This window comes from Dermacentor silvarum, chromosome 8, assembly GCF_013339745.2.
Source record: "Dermacentor silvarum isolate Dsil-2018 chromosome 8, BIME_Dsil_1.4, whole genome shotgun sequence".
Taxonomy (NCBI): domain Eukaryota; kingdom Metazoa; phylum Arthropoda; class Arachnida; order Ixodida; family Ixodidae; genus Dermacentor; species Dermacentor silvarum.
In genome coordinates, this window is record NC_051161.1 from 152,828,632 (window position 1) to 152,849,865 (window position 21,234).

Sequence of the window (21,234 nt, forward strand, 5' to 3'; positions counted from 1 at the left end):
GCGCGTTGCTGGTGCTGCTGCATGTGCAAGTTTATACAGCTGAAAAAACTACTATCCTTACTCCGTATAGCTCTCTACTAATTTGCTATCGCAATTGATGCTTCGTCTGTCGGGTGAAACTGCGATATCTTTTTTTTCTTGGCATGCTTATTTCGCCACGTTATTATCATTATATGTGTAGTTTCTTCTTCTGTCGACATTACTTTTTCTAGCGTATTTTCCCCTTTTCTTTCTTTGGTAAGATCACAGCTTAGTGCTCCTTGGAACTGGCCCTGTACACCCTGCCCCTTTTTTATTGCTATAGAGACAGGGTATACAGGGCCAGTTCTGCCGTCGGCGGAGGATTTCTGCCGTCGACGTCGTCGGCGTCGTCGCAGTCGCCGTCGCCGTGAGGTTCCGTATGACGTCAATGGCGATGAAATCGTCGCTGCGCGCCGGACGCTGTATGTGCGACTGAAAGGGCGCTAGGGACGCGCGCTTTCACGGGGAGCGAAGGCACGTCGGCGAGCAAACGCGCGTTCCGCACCGTGCTCCCTGAAGGGCTGCAGAATTAAGCGTCTCTTTCCTCCTTTACAGTCACCATATATATAGAGCAAACGCGACTTCTTCCGTCGTGCGAAAGGCCGTGGGGGGACGGGAGGGAGGGAAGGGAGGCGACGTTTAGCTGCGGCAACAAATGCGAACGTGGGCAAAACGGTGACGGCGTCGACAACAGTTCTGCGCGTTGCTGGTGCTGCTGCATGTCCAAATTTATACAACTGATAAAGTTACTATCCTTACTCCGGATAGCTCTCTGCTAAGTTGCTATCGCAATTGATGCTTCGCCTTTCGGGTGAAACTGCGACATTTTTTAAATAACTGCGAATCTGTATAATTAGGCCAGCCGTAATTTGTGCCTGTGCCACGAAATTATCATCATCAGCATTGGCTCCAGCATCGTCGTCCTCTTCCGCAGTTTAAGCCAGTCGTAATTTGTGCGTGTGGCACGAAACTGCTGCCCGGTAGCCATGGCAACCAGGCGACGCCCCAGAGACACGGCTCCGCCGAGCTCCTGCCAGCTGCGCGCTACTGCGCATGCGCCGTGACGTCATCCTGGCGCGTCTGCGCTCGCCGCCCGAGATGGAAAAACAGAGAGCGAGGTGTTTAAGGACTACGAGGGACCTCCCAACCCAGATCTCGATGCCCCCATCACCTCGACAGAGGTTAGAGCAGAGATTAATAACCTCAGAAAGAGATCGGCCCCGGGTCCGGACGGGATAACGAACACAGCTCTCAGGAATCTAGACGATGAGTCTATCATCGCACTAACCAAGTACATAAACCAGGTGTGGGAGACAGGAGAGCTCCCAAAGACATGGAAACAGGCGGACGTAGTCTTTATTCCAAAGCCAGGCAAAGTACCCAGCTTGAACAACATGCGACCAATTTCCCTCACCTCGTGTGTAGGACAATTGATGGATCATGTTGTTCAGACGAGACTGACCAGGTACATGGAGGAGAACGATCTCTGGCCGCATGAAATGGTTGGATTCAGGCCGGGGCTCAGTACACAAGATGTCATGCTCAGACTAAAGCATGATATCCTAGACCGATATGACTCAACTGACACCAGGGCGATCCTAGGCCTCGACCTCACCAAGGCATTTGACAACGTTAGCCACGAGGCTATCTTGGCAGGCCTCGAAGAGGCAGGTGTGGGTCATAGGGCATATACATACGTCAAAGACTTTCTGTCACAGAGGGAGGCGAATATAAAATTTCTGGATGTAAAGTCCCTTCCCATCACACTTGGGAGCAAGGGGACTCCCCAAGGGTCGGTGCTATCACCCTTCCTATTCAACATAGTGATGAGGAGTCTCCCAGCGGAACTCAATAAGATTAAATCGATAAAATTTAGCATGTACGCGGATGATATCAACATCTGGGTTAACAGTGGGAGCGACGCAGCCATCGAACTTAAACTACAGATAGCGGCAAATATGGTGGAAGAGTATGCGGCCCGCAGAGGCTTGTCGTGCTCGCCACAGAAATCGGAGCTATTAATCATTGAGCCAAAACATCAAAGGAGACACGCTGGGGGCAGCATACCAATCAATGTATTCATAAACGGAAAGGAGGTTCCCAAGGTGGAGGAAATCAGAATTCTGGGCATGTATATCCAGAGAAATGGATACAACCTCACGACAATCAAAAAGTTAGAAGGATACGCGGCGCAAGTCACGGGGATCTTTAGGAGAGTTGCACTCAAAGGCAGGGGCCTCAAAGAGAACAGCCTCCTCAGGCTCATGCAAGCCTTTATTACTAGTCGAATAGCGTATGCCACACCGTATCTTGTTTTTAAACAAGAAGAAAAAGACAAAATAGACGCGATTATTAGGAAGAGCGTTAAGAGAGCCCTAGGACTCCCAGACTCAACCTCGACAGACCTTCTTCTCAAAATGGGGGTTCACAACACGCTAGTTGAACTCATCGAGGCAGTACGAGTATCTCAGTTGGAAAGATTAGGCCAGTCCAAAACAGGGAGAAAAATCATGGAATGGGTAGGAATCCAATGTGACAGGGGTGCCCCGACTGGCATGAAGGACATACCGTTGGACGTGCGTAAACGCTTCCGAATTGCCCCCCTACCTAAAAATATGCACCCTATCTACAACAAAGAGAGGAGAGCTCACAGGGCTAAAGCTATAGTAAATAAACTTAAAAACACGCCGGCGCATAAAGTAGCGTACGTGGACGCCGCTTGCGGCAGAGACGGGGCTGCGGTATCGACGTGGTAGATGGCGACGGGTGCGTTAAGATAGCGTGCTCCACGTGTACGAGGGACGCCTGTACAGCCGAGGAGGTTGCAGTAGCGCTCGCTTGTGCGGGTACAAAAGCGGGAGTCATATTATGCGATAGCAAATTAGCTATCCGAAATTTTAGCAGAGGGCGAATCTCGGAAGAGGCCCTCAAAATTCTACTCAAAAACCCTCCTAGTAGGGACATAACTTTTGTTTGGGTTCCGGCCCATGAAGAAGTCGCAGGTAACGAAGCCGCTCACGAGCTCGCCCGAGCACTCTACCACCGGGCAACTCTAGAGCAGCCAGTTCCAGGGATCAAAGATAGCATCATCACGTACAGGGAAATTGTCGATCATTACAAAGCCGAAAGAAAAATCTTTCCGCCTCCGCATCGGTCTCTCTCTCTGGAGGACGCTCGCATTTGGCGGCGCCTCCTGGGAAACAATTATACATCACCATATTGGATCTACTTAACTCAGACGAGGAACTATAACGACGCCCTCTGCAAAATTTGTAAGGAGAAAGGTACGTTAGACCATGTAATATGGGAGTGTGCTGGTTCCCCAGGGGCCAAAGAAAACATTGACAGTAGAGAAGCCTGGGAGGCCTTGCTCCAGAGCGAGGCTGAAGACGACCAGAGTCGAGCAATCCGCCTGGCCGTTGAGGCCGTGAAGACTCACCGTCCTCAACGCGCGGGGACTGCTTCGTCCTCCCCCCCTACCTACGTGTAGGTTAAGAGGCGGGCACCCCAGCTCGGTGGAATAATAAAGTTTTCACTCACTCACTCACTCGCCGCCCGAGAGAAATAAATGCATTGTACTGAAGCCAATGGGGGGGGGGGGGGGGGGGGGGGGGAGGCACGGTGCTGGTGAAGGAAGAAGAAGGCAAGCAACGCTTGCTCGCCCGCTTCGCCATAGCTCCCTTTGACTTGTTTCGGTCTGCCGTTCAAACGCCAGATCGAGTGCTGCTAGGCAAACATCCCCATTGCATCATAAATAAGCAAAACAATATAAACGTTATTGGCAAGGGAGGATTCGAACCCGGGTACCCACGGTCCGAAGGCGAGCGTCATAACCACTGCGCAATACACCCACTTTTTTTCTTTATTGCATGCAATTATTATTTATATTAGTTATATGCGAAAATTAGTTACGTTACACTTATACATACATGAAAAACAAATTCACACACGCTAGGCAGTCCAATGAAAGTTCAAAAATCGGGCAAATACAAACGTCCAGATACAAAATCCATTCAAGAACGGGATCAAAGGTTGCACCCACACTCCGCACTTGAGCAGCATCTTCTCGAAAGACAGACCTTGTCTAGCGAGGTGGCTCGGCATGTCTGTCGATCATTCGGCTTCTCTATAATGAATACAGTCCTAATAACATAAACAAATCATATGGTGCATTACTGATTGTCTTTTTGCACGCTTGCAGAACGTGCATTTATGGCAACCATATGGTTGCATTGCGGTGGTGGCGTGGAATAGAGGTAGAACACCCGGCTTCTAATCTGAAGGTCGTAAGTTCCAATCCTCCTCCAGTCCACTACATTTTGAGGCATGAAGTGGTGCCTGGCGCCGGCAAGAAAAAATGTTGCCGAGAGCTAGTGGGGCTGTGCTAGTCCAGGGGCAACCAAATTAGAAAGGCTCACTAAGCTTCAACCAAGTCACTCCCTCACCAGAACAGGAACTGGCCTCCCTGGCGCAGTATTCGGCCACTACTTCCCTCATGACTCCTACAATTCATTTATTCTGTACAACTCATAGTGTTGATATAATTGTCATCGCAATAAAAAGCGCAGTGAACAATGTAAAGACAGAATCGTCAGACGCGAGCACTTGCCACATTGTAGCAGGGACAGTCACAGAGGAGGTGCTTGATCGTCTCCTCGCCGCCACAGGTGTTGCAAGCAGGGCTGTCGGCCCCGTCGTTATTTGTTGTTTCGGCTAATGTGATTTTGTTCAGATATAGTAATAAGCCCTGACAGCGAGGAATTTTAGAGATGACTTTCTCATATGATTTGGGAACAGTTTTGTTTGACATTACATGTTCCTGTGAGCGACTTCGCTTGTTAAAGATGAACGTTTGTGTTCAAAAGGAGGCGCTTGTTTTTGGTAATCCTTTGCTATCAGACAATCTCGAGGTTCGAGCTGCCAAAAAAATAGAAAAAATGACAATTTCTTTCCAGTTTTCCTTTTTAACAATAACACCCGATATGTACCCCTGAATTAAAAAAAAACATAAAACCCGCCAACAAGAGACCCTATCTATTAACTGACACGAAAGCATGACTACTACAAAGCCAAGCGACCGAGTTTTTATAGAAACTTGTGGCAGCAAATAGGCTCCAACAAGAAATCCGGAATGCGAGATGTGGCCAGAATGCGCTCATCGTATTTCTTTTCAATTTCTTTTTTTGCTTTTTTTCGTTATTTTTTTTCTACGAGAAATGTCAGCTTTTTGGAGCCCTGATACTTTTGCTTATCGCTGTGACAGGTCGCATAATACACGACCAACCGCCGATAATGCATGGTTTACAGGTGCATTCTACACTGTCGTCGCGAGATTACCTACCGTTCGATAATACGGTTGTAGTTGTCACTCCAGACCTCCAGGCAGTCCTCCTGTCCAGGCGGGATGTGGCCAATGATGTGGACCTGTAAGTACGCCAAGGATGTTAACCACTCAATCTACGCAGCTGTACAGCACTCTATATGCGTGTTTAATTATAATCTTAGTTAGGCTTTATATGATGCTAGCGCAACCAACACCACTCAGCCTTAATCTGGTAGGAAGAAACGGGTCATTCCGTGTAATCACTGCTTACTGCGTGGCCGACAAATTATAGCCTTGCGATGCAAATGCCCTCCCACAATACAGCATTATAACCTAACAAATTCTAGGCATTCTACAGGTACGTTGAGAACAATGCAGATAAGGGCGTGTCTGCCTTATCTGCAGATTGTAATAAGGCGATGGGTGCACTGCAGGCCACAAGCATCAGTTCATCACGAGTTAAAAAGGGTTGGTGTTATTCGTACCGACAAGCAGCTGCTTTCTCGCATAGCCAACGGTGCACTACCACAAAGTTATAGAATTAGGAAAGCATAAACAAATTTGTCTACTAGAGGTGTTTGGCGTTCGTAGTGTAATATGCGGACCGAAAGATACTAATAACTAGTTTCCCTTTAACTATTCCCGGCGGCTCTTAGCTACAAATTATCGTTAAATATAGCGTTAACTAGCAGTACTTCACTAGCTCAGGCCCTCACTAGTAGTCAAAGCACTGTAGATTATCCTTTGATTTCCGTGACATTCCTAGAAATTCGACAAAGTACCGCCGTTATCGTCGTCTGCCTTTGCATGAACAAGAAGGGCTTTACTCGACCCTGGACACGTTTCAATTTTCACAAATTGGCGGCTGTTAAGTAGGCTACTTCAACCTGGAGAGAGGGACAGACAGACAACACTGCAACGCATATTTTTTGGAATGCATTTTAAGGAGCCATTCCACCGCGCGCTCTGTTTTTCTTTTCTTTTCTTTTTTTTTTTTTGTTAGTTGGCCACCATATACATGTGGCCACTGCAGCCATGAAACCCTCTTCTTCCATCCCTCTTTCTGATTTTGTAGCCTGAAAGACACGGGGCTTGCACATGCAATGGTTCATTGAAGCATTAGCATTAGATTCCCACTGCAGCAAAATCTATATAAACGAAAATTTTCATAATGTAGACATAAAGCAGCATCCGTCAAAAATTTTTGTTCGAATACAAGGAAAAGCATGCCAAAATAGGCGTTTATTCTACAAAAACTGAAACAAATAACGCAGCCATTATAGCTCGCCAAACTTGGTGTACCACATAGTAAATTGAAAACAAACACGTCTAATGCGAACACAAGACAAGAGAGCAGCAGGCAGCGTTGGCAGCGTGTCTCAACCCGACCAGCTCAGGCAATCTCGAGCTCGCGCATCCCGGACGACTGGCTATGTGTCTGCAGCGCCAGGCATTCATCTTCACTACAATCACCCCCCCCCCCCCCCCCCCATCCGAAAAGGAGCCATCCTGGCGACTCGTGCTGAACATAGAATCATGGGGTCGTAATACGGCTTCAGGCATTGTACGGTTTGGACGGTTTCACGACCACGACAGCGTTGGTCCGTAGGTGGCGTGACAGGCTCGACAATATAGTTAGTTCACAGGCTATGTCTGCGCTACAACACGGTAGGGTCCTTGATATTTGGAGACAAGCTTGGATGAGAGGCCAGCAGGAACGGCAGGAACCCAAAGCCACACAAGGGAGTCCGGAAGACAGTGACGATGCGAGTGATCATCATCATGTCGAGATTTTTGTTGCAATTGGTCGACGGCTGTAAAGGAACGGGCGAGCTGACGGCATTCCTCGGCACGGCGGGTAGCTTCAGAAATGGGCGTGCATTCAGGTGAATGGGGTCTGTACGTTAGAATGGCGTCGAGGGTAGTCGAAGGTTCGCGGCTATACAAGAGGAAGAACGGGGAGAAGTTTGTGGACGCCTGTGATGCAGTGTTGTAGGCGAACGTGATGAATGGCAAAATGAGGTCCCAATCAGTGTGATCAGAGGCGACGTATTTGATGAGCATGTCGCCAAGGGTGTGGTTAAATCTTTCCGTCAGACCATTAGTTTGAGGATGGTAGGCGGTAATGGTGCGATGAACGATGCGACACTCAGCAAGGAGCGCGTTTACGACTTCGGATAGGAACACACGTTCTCTATCGCTCAAAAGTTCGCGAGGTGCACCGTGACGGAGAATTAAGTTTTTCAGAGGGAAGGATGCGATATCATGAGCGGTGGCAGCCGGCAGAGTGGCTATTTCTGCGTATCGCGTCAAATGGTCGACGGCGACGACTATCCAGCTGTTTCCGGAAGCCGTGCTCAGAAGGGGTCCATACAGGTCAATGCCAATGCGATCAAAGGGCTTGACAGGACACGGGATTGGCTGGAGTGGACCAGAGACATGCTGAGCAGGAACCTTGCGATGTTCGCACTGAGGGCACAACCAAATGTACTTGCACACAAAGGTGTACATGTCACGCCAATAAAACCTGCAGCGAAGCCGGGTGTACGTCTTGAAGACACCCGCATGCGCGCACTGCGGGTCAGTGCGGAAGGCAGAACATATTTCGCCACGAAGATGTCGAGGTATGACCAGCAACCACTTGCGGACGTCAGAGACGGAATTCGGGCGGTAGAGAAGTCCATCCCGCATTTCGATACGAGAAGCTTGACGGCGCAAAGCTTAAGAAGGGGGAACAACAGTCGACGCGTTTGAAAGGAAGCGGATACGAGCATTAATCCAGGCATCCTTGCGTTGCTCCGAAGCCATGTCGCAGCCGGCTGGGAACGAAAGTACTTGGTCAACGGCAGAGAGGCAGGCATCGCTTTCGGTTGACACGGATGAACGGGAAAGCGCGTCGGCATCGGTGTGGCGGCGGCCAGACCTGTAGACAACGCGCACGTCGAAATCTTGCAACCGCAAAGCCCAGCGAGCTAATCAACCTGAGGGGTCCTTCAACGTGGACAGCCGACAAAGTGCATGGTGGTCTGTAATTACGTCGAAGGATCGGCCATAGAGGTAGGGTCGAAATTTATCAAGTGCCCAGATTATGGTCAAACATTACTTCTCCGTAACGGAATAATTCGTCTCTGCTTTGTTGAGGGTGCGGCTTACGTATGCAACGACGTACTCGTCCAATGCAGATTTGCGCTGCGCGCGCACAGCGCCGAGCCCAACACCGTTGGCGTCGGTGTGTACTTCGGTCGGAGCAGTCGGGTTGAAGTGACGCAATATATATAGGCGGCGATGTTAGTAGACAAGGCAACTCTCGGAAGGCATCGTCACAAGCAGACGACCAGGCGTAATTGTTCAAGTCACTCCGTAGAAGCTGATTCAAGGGAGCGGTGATGGACGCGAAATTCCGAATGAAGCGGCGAAAGTAAGAACAGAGGCCAAGGAAGCTGCGAAGTTCTCGTACGGAGGAAGGTTTGGGAAAATCAGCAACTGCACGGAGCTTGGCGGCGTCAGGAAGAATACCGTGTTTAGATACGACATGGCCAAGGATGGTGAGCTGACTTGTGCCAAAGTGGCATTTCTTCGGTTTGAGCTGAAGGCCGGCGGCAGTTAGGCACTGTAACACTTTCTCCAGAATACAGAGATGGGTGGGGAAATCAGGCGAAAAAATAACCACATCATCTAAGTAGTAGCACAGGCACGTTTTCCACTTGAGACCACGCAAAACGTTGTCCATCATACGCTCAAATGTTGCGGGGGCGTTACAAAGCCCGAAAGGCATGACACAAAATTCATATAGGCCATCTGGTGGTACAAAGGCCATGTGTCTACAAAGGCCATTTTAGGTTGGTCTTCGGGTGCCACGGGGACTTGCCAATAGCCGTTGCGTAAGTCGATAGAAGAGAAGAACTCCGCGCCTTGAAGACAGTCAAGGGCGTCGTCAATTCTCGGAAGACGGTAAATATCTTTACGCGTTATTTTGTTAAGACGACGGTAATCGACACAGAATGGAATCGATCTATCCTTCTTCTTAACAAGAACAACGGGAGATGCTGTCCGAAGGCTAAATGATGCCGCGCTACAGCATGTCAGCTACTTGGTCGTCGATAACACGGCGCTCTGTCGCGGATACACGATATGGTATTTGTCGCAGTGGCGCACTAGTACCCGTGTCGATGCGATGACAAACAGTTGACGTGCGGCCCAAGGGAACATGCTGGCAGTCGAAAGACGAACGGAACTTGTCGAGAAGGCGTAGAAGCTGGGCGCGTTGGGAAACAGTCAACGTGTCGGCGATGGAGCTATGTAGAACATCGGGCGAAGTCGGCTCCTGCGCGGGGTTACGGTCACTCCAGCGACCTCATGTATGGCGACGGAACCGGTTGGCATATCAATGATGGCAGCAGGGTCGACACACTGGACGCGGCCAACGCACTCCCCACAAAGCAAGGTGAGGGGACAGGACAATTCGTTGGAGACGAGCAGTCTGCTGACGCCAGCATGAACGTCCAAAAGAGTGAAAGACAGCGGGGAAAATTTGCGACAAGCGAAAATGGCAGATGGCATAAAAAGGGCGCTGACATCAGCAACAATGTTGCATGACACTGTGGTAAAGGCGGAGGAGTGCGGTGAAATTGTAACGTCTTCGGCAACAAATACTTCATCTTCAGGTTCACGAGCGTCAAGGAGCGGGCCATCGCACAGTGTTTGAAATTCCACTTCAGCACGAGAACAGTCGATGATGGCCTTATTAGCGGAAAGGAAGTCCCAGCCCAAAATAAGATTGTTGGAACAAGAACACAGCACCAAAAATTCGACGATGCAGAGGAGGCCGTTGATCACAACGCGAGCAGTACACGCAGCTGCAGGCGTGATGCGGTCTGCGCTGGCAGTACGAAGTGATAAGTTTGACAGTGGCGTCTAAACCTTTCTGAGCAAACGGCAAAGTTTGGCACTAATAACTGAAACTGCTGCACAAGTGTCAACGAGGGCGAGTGCAGCGATGCCGTCCACATATACATCAATAACGTTAGTCGGAGAAGAGAGATGCCTTGGCCTGTTCGTAGTTGACGCAGTTCTTGCCTCTAGAACTGCGGCGATTAGTTTTCCCGTTCCGGCGTAGAAGGACGGCGATGCATCGGCGAAAGCGAGCGGCGTCGAGGCGATGGCAAACAGCGGTCAACAAGTGGGCGGTGGTCCGACTAAGAAGACATCTGGCTAGGGTTCGGAGACGCGGAGGACGACCGGTAAGGTGAAACGTATGGTTCGGTGTCGAAACTATGGGGGTAGGATGTTGCGTGGCAACGGCAAAATCGTGCAGGTAGGCCACACGCAAAACATACTGGCCGGTTGTCAGGAGTGCGCCATTGTCCACTGCTGTGTGGGTAACGCGGCTGAATGAAGTGAGGAGCTGGAAGCAGTGGCACGGCTGATCGGAATAACGCAAAGGGCTGAGGCGGTGGCCGTGCGAGAGCCTCGGCATAGCTGAGAGGTGCAGTCAACTCGGGAAAAGCAACGGGAGTCTGCGCCGGTGGAGTCTCGCGGGCAGAAGGGAGAGCTGCGCAAACTTGCTCTTGAATGACCTGGCGAATGTTGGCCGGCAAAGGCGAGGTTGGTGGCGTGGCTGAGGACAGCAGTGAAAGCTGACGAGCGACCTCAGCACGGACGAACTCTTCTATGTGGGAAAGCAGGGAATCCATCTCAGTGGCCGCGGCCATGCTCGCGAGAGTTTCGTCGGACACCAGCGGGTGCCGCGTGAGAGGACGCTGTCTGCAGAGCTCGTCGAAACTCTGGCAAAACTTAATAACCTGAGAAACAGTGGCTGGTCTTTTAGACAGCAGCATATGAAATGCATCGTCGGAAATTCCCTTCATGATGTGACGTACCTTGTGCGCCTCTGCCATCGTCGGGTTGACACGCCGGCAGAGGTCGACGATGTCTTCTATGTTGCTGGTGAACGTTTCAGCAGTTTGCTGGGATCGGCTTCGTAGGCGTTGTTCAGCGCAATGTTTGCGCACGCCAGGGTGGCTGAAAACTGCTGGTTTTGAAGCTAGCCCATGTGCAGAGATCGATCGGCTTCGCGATTTTCGAACCACAGCTTGGCGACGCCCGTTAAACAGAAGATCGCGTTGCTGAACTGGAGGGGATCGTCCCCATCTGTTGGTGTTGCTAGCTCATTCATACGATTCCAGCCAATCTTAAACGTCGTTCTCATCCGTGCCGCTCCAGATGTCAGGATCCCGCTGACGCTGGGGACCGGCACATACGATGGCTGGTGTAACCGGTGGGGATGTCGACCTGGGGTCGTCAGGCATGACGGACGACAGAGTTCGAGTGCGTAATTCTAGGTTGGGGGAAAACCACAGCACCTCCACCACAATATAATGCGAACACAAGACAAGAGAGCAGCAGGTAGCGTTGGCAGCGTGTTTCCACCAGAGCAGCTCAGGCAATCTCGAGCTCGCGCCTCCTGGACGACTGGTTATGTGGCTGCAGTGCCGTGCCTTCCTCTTCACTACAAATGTTTCTTTGGCATGACTTCCAAGATTGGGCGGTGCCAGCGGTGCGCTGACAATCACGGAGGTGATGTTCTGGGATTTGCTTCACATCCGGTAACCTCAAAGAGCACCTGTCGTCTGCTCGGGTGCTATTTAGAGGCTGTTATTAAGAAAGTTTGAGAATTACCACTCCTTCATCTTTGCCAAAATTGCTTTGACACTATATATACTCACCATTTATAAACAATTCAAGCAAAGTAAACTTCTACCACGTCGAGATGACCTTCGAAAATTTCGAAGTATACTGCAAGTGTCCCGAGAAAGACTTCAATAAACGCCATGGAGACAAATGATAAACGCCCGAAGAGGCGGCTAGACAGCTAGCTGCATGCGCAGAGAGTGTGCAGGCGCCAGTCTGCGAGTGCCTTAGGACCTCTTCACAACCACAATCTCTCTCTCTCTCCTTCTCTTTCGTGGCAAATATTCACACCGGGTCGCGTATATTGAAAATCTAGAAAGCGCCGCGCTTTAGCAACAGCGGTTGAACGCGATAGGCTGAAACGCCGCCGGCGACGCTCGGATTATTGCCTTTGCGTGACGCCCACGATAGGCTAGGTTAGGTTAGGTTATGCTAGCGCAAAAGGCGTTAGGTGGCGCGGCGTACTCTCACAGCGGTTGCAAAGGACGTCGAGCGTCACCGGCGGCGTTTAAGCCAATCGCGTTCAACCGCGGTTGCGAAGGCGATATGCCTTCAATATTTTCAATATATGCCACGGTGGCAGTGAGGAGAAACCAAATTAAGCTGGTTCACTTAGCGCGGCTAACTTCAACGCATGCCCGAAGTGTCAGTAGAAAATATGCTGCTGGTACATCCTTTGTTTGCAGATTTATCTCTTACAAACCTAAGAAAAATGTTAAATGCGCGAAACAGCTTATTATAGGAATTTTCTGAGTGTGTCGAGAAAAGGTCGTATATATAGGTTGTGTAGTCTAATGCGTGGGCCACGACCTATGAAACCTTCCTGTTCATACTTGAAGAACGCGTCGCAATCTATGTTGCCACGACGGTGCCTGGTCTGCAGTATGGCCCCGCTTGTCATGGTTATGACCTATTAAAAGCCATGGGACACGTTATCAAACTATATTATTATGCCTCGCCGTCGCATCGTCTTGTTGTTTCCGCAAGCGAATTATGGAGTCATAGGTGGTCTATGTTTTAGTGCGAGAGTAGCTATGAGTAATAGAAGAAGAGGTAAAAAAGTGGTCTAGTGGATTTGCATGCTCATTTAAACGCGCAACTGAGCAAAAATAACGCAAGGAAAAGGTTGTCGATGACACCAGCACAAGCTCGCAAACTCACAACCGCTTATTGTACTCAATCAAATTTATTATATGTAAACTGATAGCACCATGAGAAGAAAAGAAACTTGCGAAAGAATCTATAAAGCAAACTGAAAAAGCAAACACCCGTTTGCTAATACTAGAAAAGATTCATTCGCATCACGTTTAGCTACGTTAATCGGAACCCCTTATAGCGTGTTGTTCCGGATATAAACCTCACCTCATCCTGAGAGAGTGAAATCGATGGGGAACTTCGTTCTGTTCAGAAATTTCAACAACTGCGTATCTACGCCAAAGCACCGTGAAGACACAAATGCGCCCTACTAGAATGCCCTACTAGAATGCAAACATACCTTCAAAATTGACAGCGAACGTAAATGATCACCAACTATCACTGAAGGTGAATTGTTTCTCATGAACAAGGATGATTAGCCTAAGCATAGAGCGGCATTCTTGCTGCCGTTGTTTGTTTAGACAACCGTCCTTGAATTCAAGCTCACTGACCATCGTTAGACACCTGGTTTTGATGCTTGTTAGATTTTAGGTTACTAAGACGTTACACTGCTATTCGTACGAAGGTGCACACAAGAGCCAGAAGTACATAAGCGTTGATACGTTGTTTTTCTTTTTTTTACTTATTTCCTGCAAATTTCATCATTTCTCATTTTTAGTCTTTAAATCATGCACTGCACGTTTATTACATTTTCATATTCAAAGCTTAAGTTCACAGTCGTGGCAGGTCTCGCCGACACTGGTGGAGATATTGTAACATCAAATATCACACTTTGCAAATGCGGTAGACTGAAGCAAACCGTCTAACAGATAAGGTCGTCACTGTGCCAAGTCGTACGCCAATTCAAAGAGCACATAATCTGCGTTTTCAGACTATTTACTCTAGGGAAAAAAAAGCCTTAATGTCCGCGCTGAACATTCATCAAAGGCTATCATCACTTGAGGTACGACACGTTCTTAGCCCATGGAACAGCACTGTTTGTGCATCTCGTGCAACGAAGATCCTTTAAACTTTCTAAGAGACACTAGTGTGCTTGATATACCTTAGGTTGGCGAGTTTCGTGGTGTTTTATATGTGTTGTTTTTGGGTCGCCCACTGTGCATATTATGTCATTTTCCATCGTACCAATCTGGAGCAGCATGCTATTCATGCCACCAGGCATGAATGAATCCTCTCCAGGATTCATTAAAGAGCCGTTCTCTGTCTCTCTTCTATATAACCTATAATCTTCTGTATAGTTCACTGCACGCATCAAACTTGTCTGTAGTCCAGACTGTAGCAGTAGCTTTCGCTGGTGACTACGCGTTTACCTTACCAGTCCAAACCAACATTCCACTGTGGACAATGTTTAGCTCTTTGCGCAGCGGCAGTGTTTCGCTGGCGCTGTAAAATCTTGGCGACGGGCTGCAAAACGGCTTCGAATGTGTATGAATTGGCCTGTACAAGACGAAATCAACGCAAACTACCCTCAGCGGTAGTTTAGTGACTTATTTCGCTGCGCTGCTGAGCTCGCGGTTTCGGGTTCGATCCCGATCGCGGCAGCCGCATTTTGATCTGGGCGAAATATTAACGCAATCGTGTACTGAGATTCACGTGCTCGTAAATATCTTAAAGAGGAATCAAAATCAATCGGGAATCGGCCGCTACGGCGAGCCTTGTAATCAGATCGTCGTTGTGGCAGGTACAGCCAAATCACTGTTTTGAGAAACAGGAACGGTCCCTCGCGCAGTCCTCACCTTCTGGCCTTTGATCTCGGACTCTTGAAGCTCATTGACGAGGAAAGCAAGCTGCTCGGCGGGGTCTCGGGGATCCAGCAAAAGCCACCTGCATTGCAAGACGCCGCTTTCAACGCAAGTGGCCGCAAGCATTGCCGTGTATACAACACCGAGCTGCTTAGCAGTAATGCGCAAACGTGGTTTCAAATTCTATCAGGTCAGGATACTCCACATCCCATTCCATAAAGCTCACACCGCGGGAACGGTGCTCACGAGGCAGCATGAACACCACACGCCGACACGGCGCTGGCTTACAATGCCACCTGGAATGAGGGACTAACGGCGCCTCAAGATGTCTTCCGCACGCCCCCTAATCCCTCTCAGGAAACACAAAGGTGGTCTCCGCGCACAATTTGTGACCTACACACGTCCTACGTAGCGTTCTCACTTGACAGTGAGAACGTTTTACTAGGCTGCGTAACCACCGAGGCAGTCCCAACTTGGGTGTCTGAATAGACTAAGCTCTTTCTGTGGAATGAGATTTTTACGTCAAAGCTAACCACGAGAAAGTTACAGATAATGCACACAATTCGCATCAGCTTAAAAGTCATTCCACAAAAACAATGAAGAAAATCATCCCGATGGAAAACCTGAAAAAAGAAAGGCAATTTCATCGAAAGGGCGACACATTCACAGCGGTATATACAGGGTGTTTCAGCGAACACTTTCAAAAATTCTTAAAGTTTGTCTGTGGCAGATAGCCCAATTCTAGTTAATGAGCTGGTCTACTCGAAGAGGTGGACATTGCTTGCACAAAAAATTGAAATGCATAATCGACTAATTAACAAAAGTTCACTTTTTAACTAATTACCTGATGACACATATTGCAATTTACAAATTGTAGCCCTGGAGTTCGCAAGGCGGATACACTTAGAATTAATTCTCAGGATGACACCAGTTTCGAGATATTAATTCCCGAACTTTGCGGAGAAATGCATTGGCGTTCCAGTTAAATTCTTAACAAAATGTCGCTTTATGCATTGAAGCACAAAATAACTGGAACGCCAATGCATTTCTCCGCAAAGTTCGGGAATTAATATCTCGAAACTGGTGTCATCCTGAGAATTAATTCTAAGCGTATCCGCCTTGCGAACTCCAGGGCTACAATTTGTAAATTGCAATATGTGTCATCAGGTAATTAGTTAAAAAGCGAACTTTTGTTAATTAGTCGATTATGCATTTCAATTTTTTGCGCAAGTAATGTCCGCCTCTTCGAGTAGACCAGCTCATTAACTATAATTGGGCTATCTGCCACAGGCAACCTTAAATAAATTTTGAAAGTGTTCGCTGAAACACCCTGTATATATATATATATATATATATATATATATATATATATATATTCGAAAAGACATAAGCGGGACAACGCTACATGAAGATTGTGACAAGTAGGCTGGTATATATATATATATATCAGCCTATCATGTCGCTTCTCGTCTTGTTCGAATAGGGTACGAGGAGATCGAGCCCAGCAATATATATATTGCTGGGCTCGAGCTCCCAATATATATATATATATATATATATATATATATATATATATTGCTGTGCTCGAGCTCCTCGTACCCTATTCGAACAATAAGAGAAGCGACATGGTCACGCGACGCAGCACGCAAGCTCACTGCTACTGCGCCGCGATAGCTAACCGCTCCTTGGAAGCTACCACAGGTAGCCATGGCGCCTCCCAGTGCTTCCGTGAAGATTCGACGCTCTCACTAGACCTGAACCTCATACCATGATGTTTAGGTGCATTGAGCAATCAACTATCGACGGCTTCCATCGACCTCATCTCGACCTGGGGCTTGTTGAATATCCACGCTTGTTGAATTTGCGCTATTATTCTCAAGGTCGCTTGTGTTTCCCGTGCATAAATATTTGTAAGCGTGTCTAGATGTCTTTGATTCAGACAGCCCAATGACACGATACAACTTGCAAACGCATATTACCGTATTTGCACGAATATAACGCCAGTTTTCTCGTTATTTATTTATTTATTTATTTATTTATTTATTTATTTATTTATTTATTTATTTATTTATTTATTTATTTATTTATTTATTTATTTATTTATTTATTTATTTATTTATTTATTTATTTATTTATTTATTTATTTAGGGTGTATTATTCACAACCTTGAGCAAGGCGAAGGCGCTGTTGTGCAGGTGCGTCAGGCGAGCGATATTCGAAGCCATGCGGTGCATTACCACGCAATCTGTGAAAGGCTTTGTCGTGTTCGATTCTGTTAAGGCTCATTTACACTAGACCGACACGACACCGATTTTGGTCTGCCGAGTGTTGGTGAAAGCGTTTTCCGTGCTTTAAACCGTTGGCTACAGCGTTTTCCGTCCTGTAAACTGCTGTCGCCAACAGTCGGCAGGCCAAAATCGGTGTCGTGTCGGCCTAGTGGGAATGAGCCTTTACGGACATTTTGAAGCGTCGTTCGTCCAATAACCTTGTGCGGCACGGAGGATCACGCAATTCTTGCCGGCAGTGTCAAAGACATCAGCAATCCTCCCATCACGTTATTTTGCGATGGCGGTTTGCAGCAACTATGAATAATGCACTGTTGCATCCGCTCTTATGTTTCGTTTCGTTTCATTCGCTGTTTCTTGAGGAATCTCTTGTTGTTATAATCGTAGTATATACATGTGATTATCGCAGGACAACGAAGTCTAACACGGATGGTAGAGATGTTGAAAAGGGACAGGACATTCGCTGCACTCACAACTGAATTTCGAAGTGTTAAGTAGCACTGCCCAGTCATAAGCATGAATCCGAAACAACTTGCCCACCTTCCCGTCCTTCTATGATACATATTGTTAATTATTTTCCTCAGACCGAATGCCCTTCATGCTTTGTATTCGTGATCGCCTTATTCACGTTAAATATGGTACTTCATTAAAGTTTTTAGTAGTATATCTAAGCTGCGAAACATGCTATGTTATTAAGGCGTCTTAATACTGCGGTAACCTAATTATATCTACATGTGGACCTATTTCTTGATATGTAATAATTTACATGGAAATCAATATCTAATACCTTAGACATTTGTTCAGGAGAGGCAAACATGCACATTGACAACGATGGAAAAGCTCGACCTCTAGACGTTTGCAGAGGAACGCACCCAGCAAGTTTCATTCAGATCCGCTGACCTCAAAAAATCGCCTGAATTGTGTATTTAGAAATGGTGTAGATATTCGGAGGAACTGCTCAGCTAAAGTCGATAGACCGTACTTTTCTTCTACACACCAATTTATTCCTACAATATGCAACAATATTTTAATGCAGTGAGCAGCTGCCTTTCGATCAGGCTGCACCTTTCTTTATGAAACTGTACTGTAATGAGTTAAAACCCAATTCACTCACGCTTTCAGAAGACGAAGGCATTTAGCTTGTTCCTGTAAATTGGCAGTAAAATGACGCACTTACCAGTTCAGTGTGTTGCAGTAATTCATATTGAGAGAAATTATCTTCAACCCAGGGAATGGTGTAACAGCGTAGTAGGCTCCTCTGTGAATAAAAAAAGAGAAATAATCAAGACAGGAATTAAGAAAGAAACACTTCCCGAATTTCAACACACAAGCAAAGCCTACAAAAGTAATAGGTTCGTATTGCTCTTACGTCATCATAGAGAGATCATGTAGATATCCTTAACACACGTGCATAATCCTTGTTGGTTGTCCAGCATCGACCTCCATATTGCAGCAGGTTCCCGCATGTTGAATGGTAATGCTTAAATTGTTGTTTCTTTTTTTTTTTCTTTTGGGAGGGGGGGGGGGGGTCCCCATGCCCTCAGCTACCATGCTTTAGTAAATTATGGAGGTTGTGGCATTAGCACCAACAAGTGCAGGCATATTAAGACGGGAGTAAGAGCTGCACTTCAGGGCACAAGAAAAACAAAATAAGAGGAAAATGTAATTCGGCTTCACCTTAGGTGGTAACCGCAACTCTACTGTCTTCAGACTTTGTTTATACGCTGCGTGACAACCGATGTCTAGTAACTCCTATAATATACTCTCCACATCTTCTGGGTAAACAGCGCACTATACACAATCAGCCAAGAGAAAGAAAATGCTCAGAAGTATTGAGTGGCTTAAAAACGTATTTTTCTGTGTACTTCCGGAGAAGTTGACAACTTAGTGAAACGCTGTAAACGTAATAAACGTACTTACACTACATACATTTATTTAACCGATAATATTGAATGTGCGCCTCTAGATAAAAGTGAACAAATAGCGGAACGCGCTGTTTGTTCTATTGTGACAAGCACGTCAATTTAAAAAGTACGCAAGCAGCAATTAAAAGCAGAAATTCCATTCCATTACTACTCCCATTATTGGGAGTAGGAGTCATTGTCAGTGAATGCGAAAGTGCATGCACAGATGAGCTATCGAACACATTCACTTTCAAGAGCCCGTCTAGAAATTTTGTGAGGACATTTTTGAGCTGAGTTTGATTCCGTTCGGCACTGGCCGATGACAGTATTTCTAGAGCCGCATGGAAAGTCTGAGGCACGAGCAGTTGTTTAAAAGAAAGGCCTGTCCACAATGTCGATGAATCTGCGTGTTTTACCTAGTGTCGTATCCCGTTCCTGACTTTGTCAGAGATCGCCCAGGATCAATGCACAGGTGTCGCGCATGTGAAGCTTCGCCGTGGCGCTCGAGAGCGCTTAGGAAAAAAAAGAAACATTGGTGGAATGTGGCTCTTGCGAAGTTTTAAAGCCATGAAAGCCATACTAACATTTTATCCGTTCTTCTGTACCCTATGTGTTATGAAACCTAGCGGTCATCGCGCGGCCAGCGCAACGCAAACGTGTGTACAATTAATATTTCTCTTTCCATTCTTTTCCCTTATCAGCCGTCGTGCCTGGCGGCAAATCTAGGTGATAAAAGTGGTGCAGAGCCGTTTGTCGAAATGGCGAAAGCGCAAATAAAGGAAAATTATATTGAATCATTACGACATACGCTTCCTCATTCACCCGAGTACATAGCAGTTATCGCCGCACTACAGAGGAGCGCTTATCGGTAAACTCCCATTTATCACTCTTCTATGTGCGAGTTATGCCAATAATGGAAGTACTCCAAACAGGCCTGCTTGGCTACACTTGGTCGGTCTGCTGCCGTAAGGGTTCCTCTGTATCATGAGTGAAATGTACACCTATTAAAGGCGTATTTCATCGCAAAAATGCAACTGAAAAACTCCGCCAATAAGCTCAGCCCACGTTCTGTTATACTATATATCGGCGCTTTAAGTTCTGTCAAATGTTCAGACATAGAACTCGTAATGGCTGTGCAATGCCTGAAGTTACGAAATATAAGGGCTTAACCTATTTTCACAGTTCTTCCGCTGCAAACCTTTCAGTTTTGTTACAATAAAGTTACTTGTCTGCCTGTCTGTCAGTATTGTTAGAAAACCGCACAATATGCAACTCATCGTGTCAGTGTTCTTTAGATACCGGCGAGACTGTGGTAATATGCACGTGCTTCCACTGAAAATATGTTTTCTTGAAAGCATAAATTCGGTGCCTTACGAGCCGCCTCGTTAAGTGCTGATCGTAAATTCCTTCCCAAGTCGTCGCGCAGGCTATCTGAAATCAGAACAAAGCAATGGTGCCCTTGTCGAGTGCTCTGTGACAGACTACCGCCTTTCTCCGGCCACGCCGCTAGTTTTCCACTGGCAGCGGAAATGTGCCGACGTGACCACCTTGGAACATACTTAAAGGCAAGAAACCGCGCAGAGGACGCAACGATGTGAAAGACGACGCATTTTCTTTCCCATCGCGCACGTTCACAGTCCTCACCTCCCTTTCTAAAACCTATGGTCACAGAGATATCCCCACGCATGCCGAGTTGAACATAAAACGTGGGAACCTGCCCATCTGAACCTGCTTGATTCAATCACCTTCGCATGGTCACCGACGCTGATGCAGGCAGCCACTGCGACCACTGCGACGCCAGTGCTGTGTAGAGCCACTCGACAGACCGGTTGCCTTTCACTGCTGGTATGGGGAAGCTGTAAGGAAATATGCGTGTTCATGACACATGTAGCATTTGACAATAGCTTGTTTCAGCAAGACAGGCACGTACTACACCTATGTTATGTGTTACGTTATAATGACAGCGAGAATATTACGGGAGCAAGCACTGGCTGTAAGATCTTTTGAGACTGCTTCTAAAAGCTCTGTTACGACAATCTGAAAGCGGAATCGCGCCTCCTTATTGAGAAAATTCTAGAGCAACATGAAAAACTCCCGATACAGCTTTCTATTGC

General features: G+C 47.3%; 1 protein-coding gene across 3 annotated transcripts in view; it reads right to left on the minus strand.

Annotated features, from left to right (window-relative positions):
• LOC119461771 (sphingomyelin phosphodiesterase-like) overlaps positions 1 to 21,234 on the minus strand; it is a 148,046-nt gene that overhangs the window by 42,187 nt on the left and 84,625 nt on the right. For all 3 annotated transcript variants that reach the window (XM_037723149.2, XM_049672151.1, XM_049672152.1), the window contains exons 7-10: positions 20,866 to 20,976; positions 18,394 to 18,474; positions 14,926 to 15,013; positions 5,363 to 5,445 (exon numbers count right to left, since the gene is read on the minus strand). In XM_037723149.2, the coding sequence (XP_037579077.1) occupies positions 5,363 to 5,445; positions 14,926 to 15,013; positions 18,394 to 18,474; positions 20,866 to 20,976 (363 nt within the window). The remainder of the gene's footprint in view (positions 1 to 5,362; positions 5,446 to 14,925; positions 15,014 to 18,393; positions 18,475 to 20,865; positions 20,977 to 21,234) is intronic.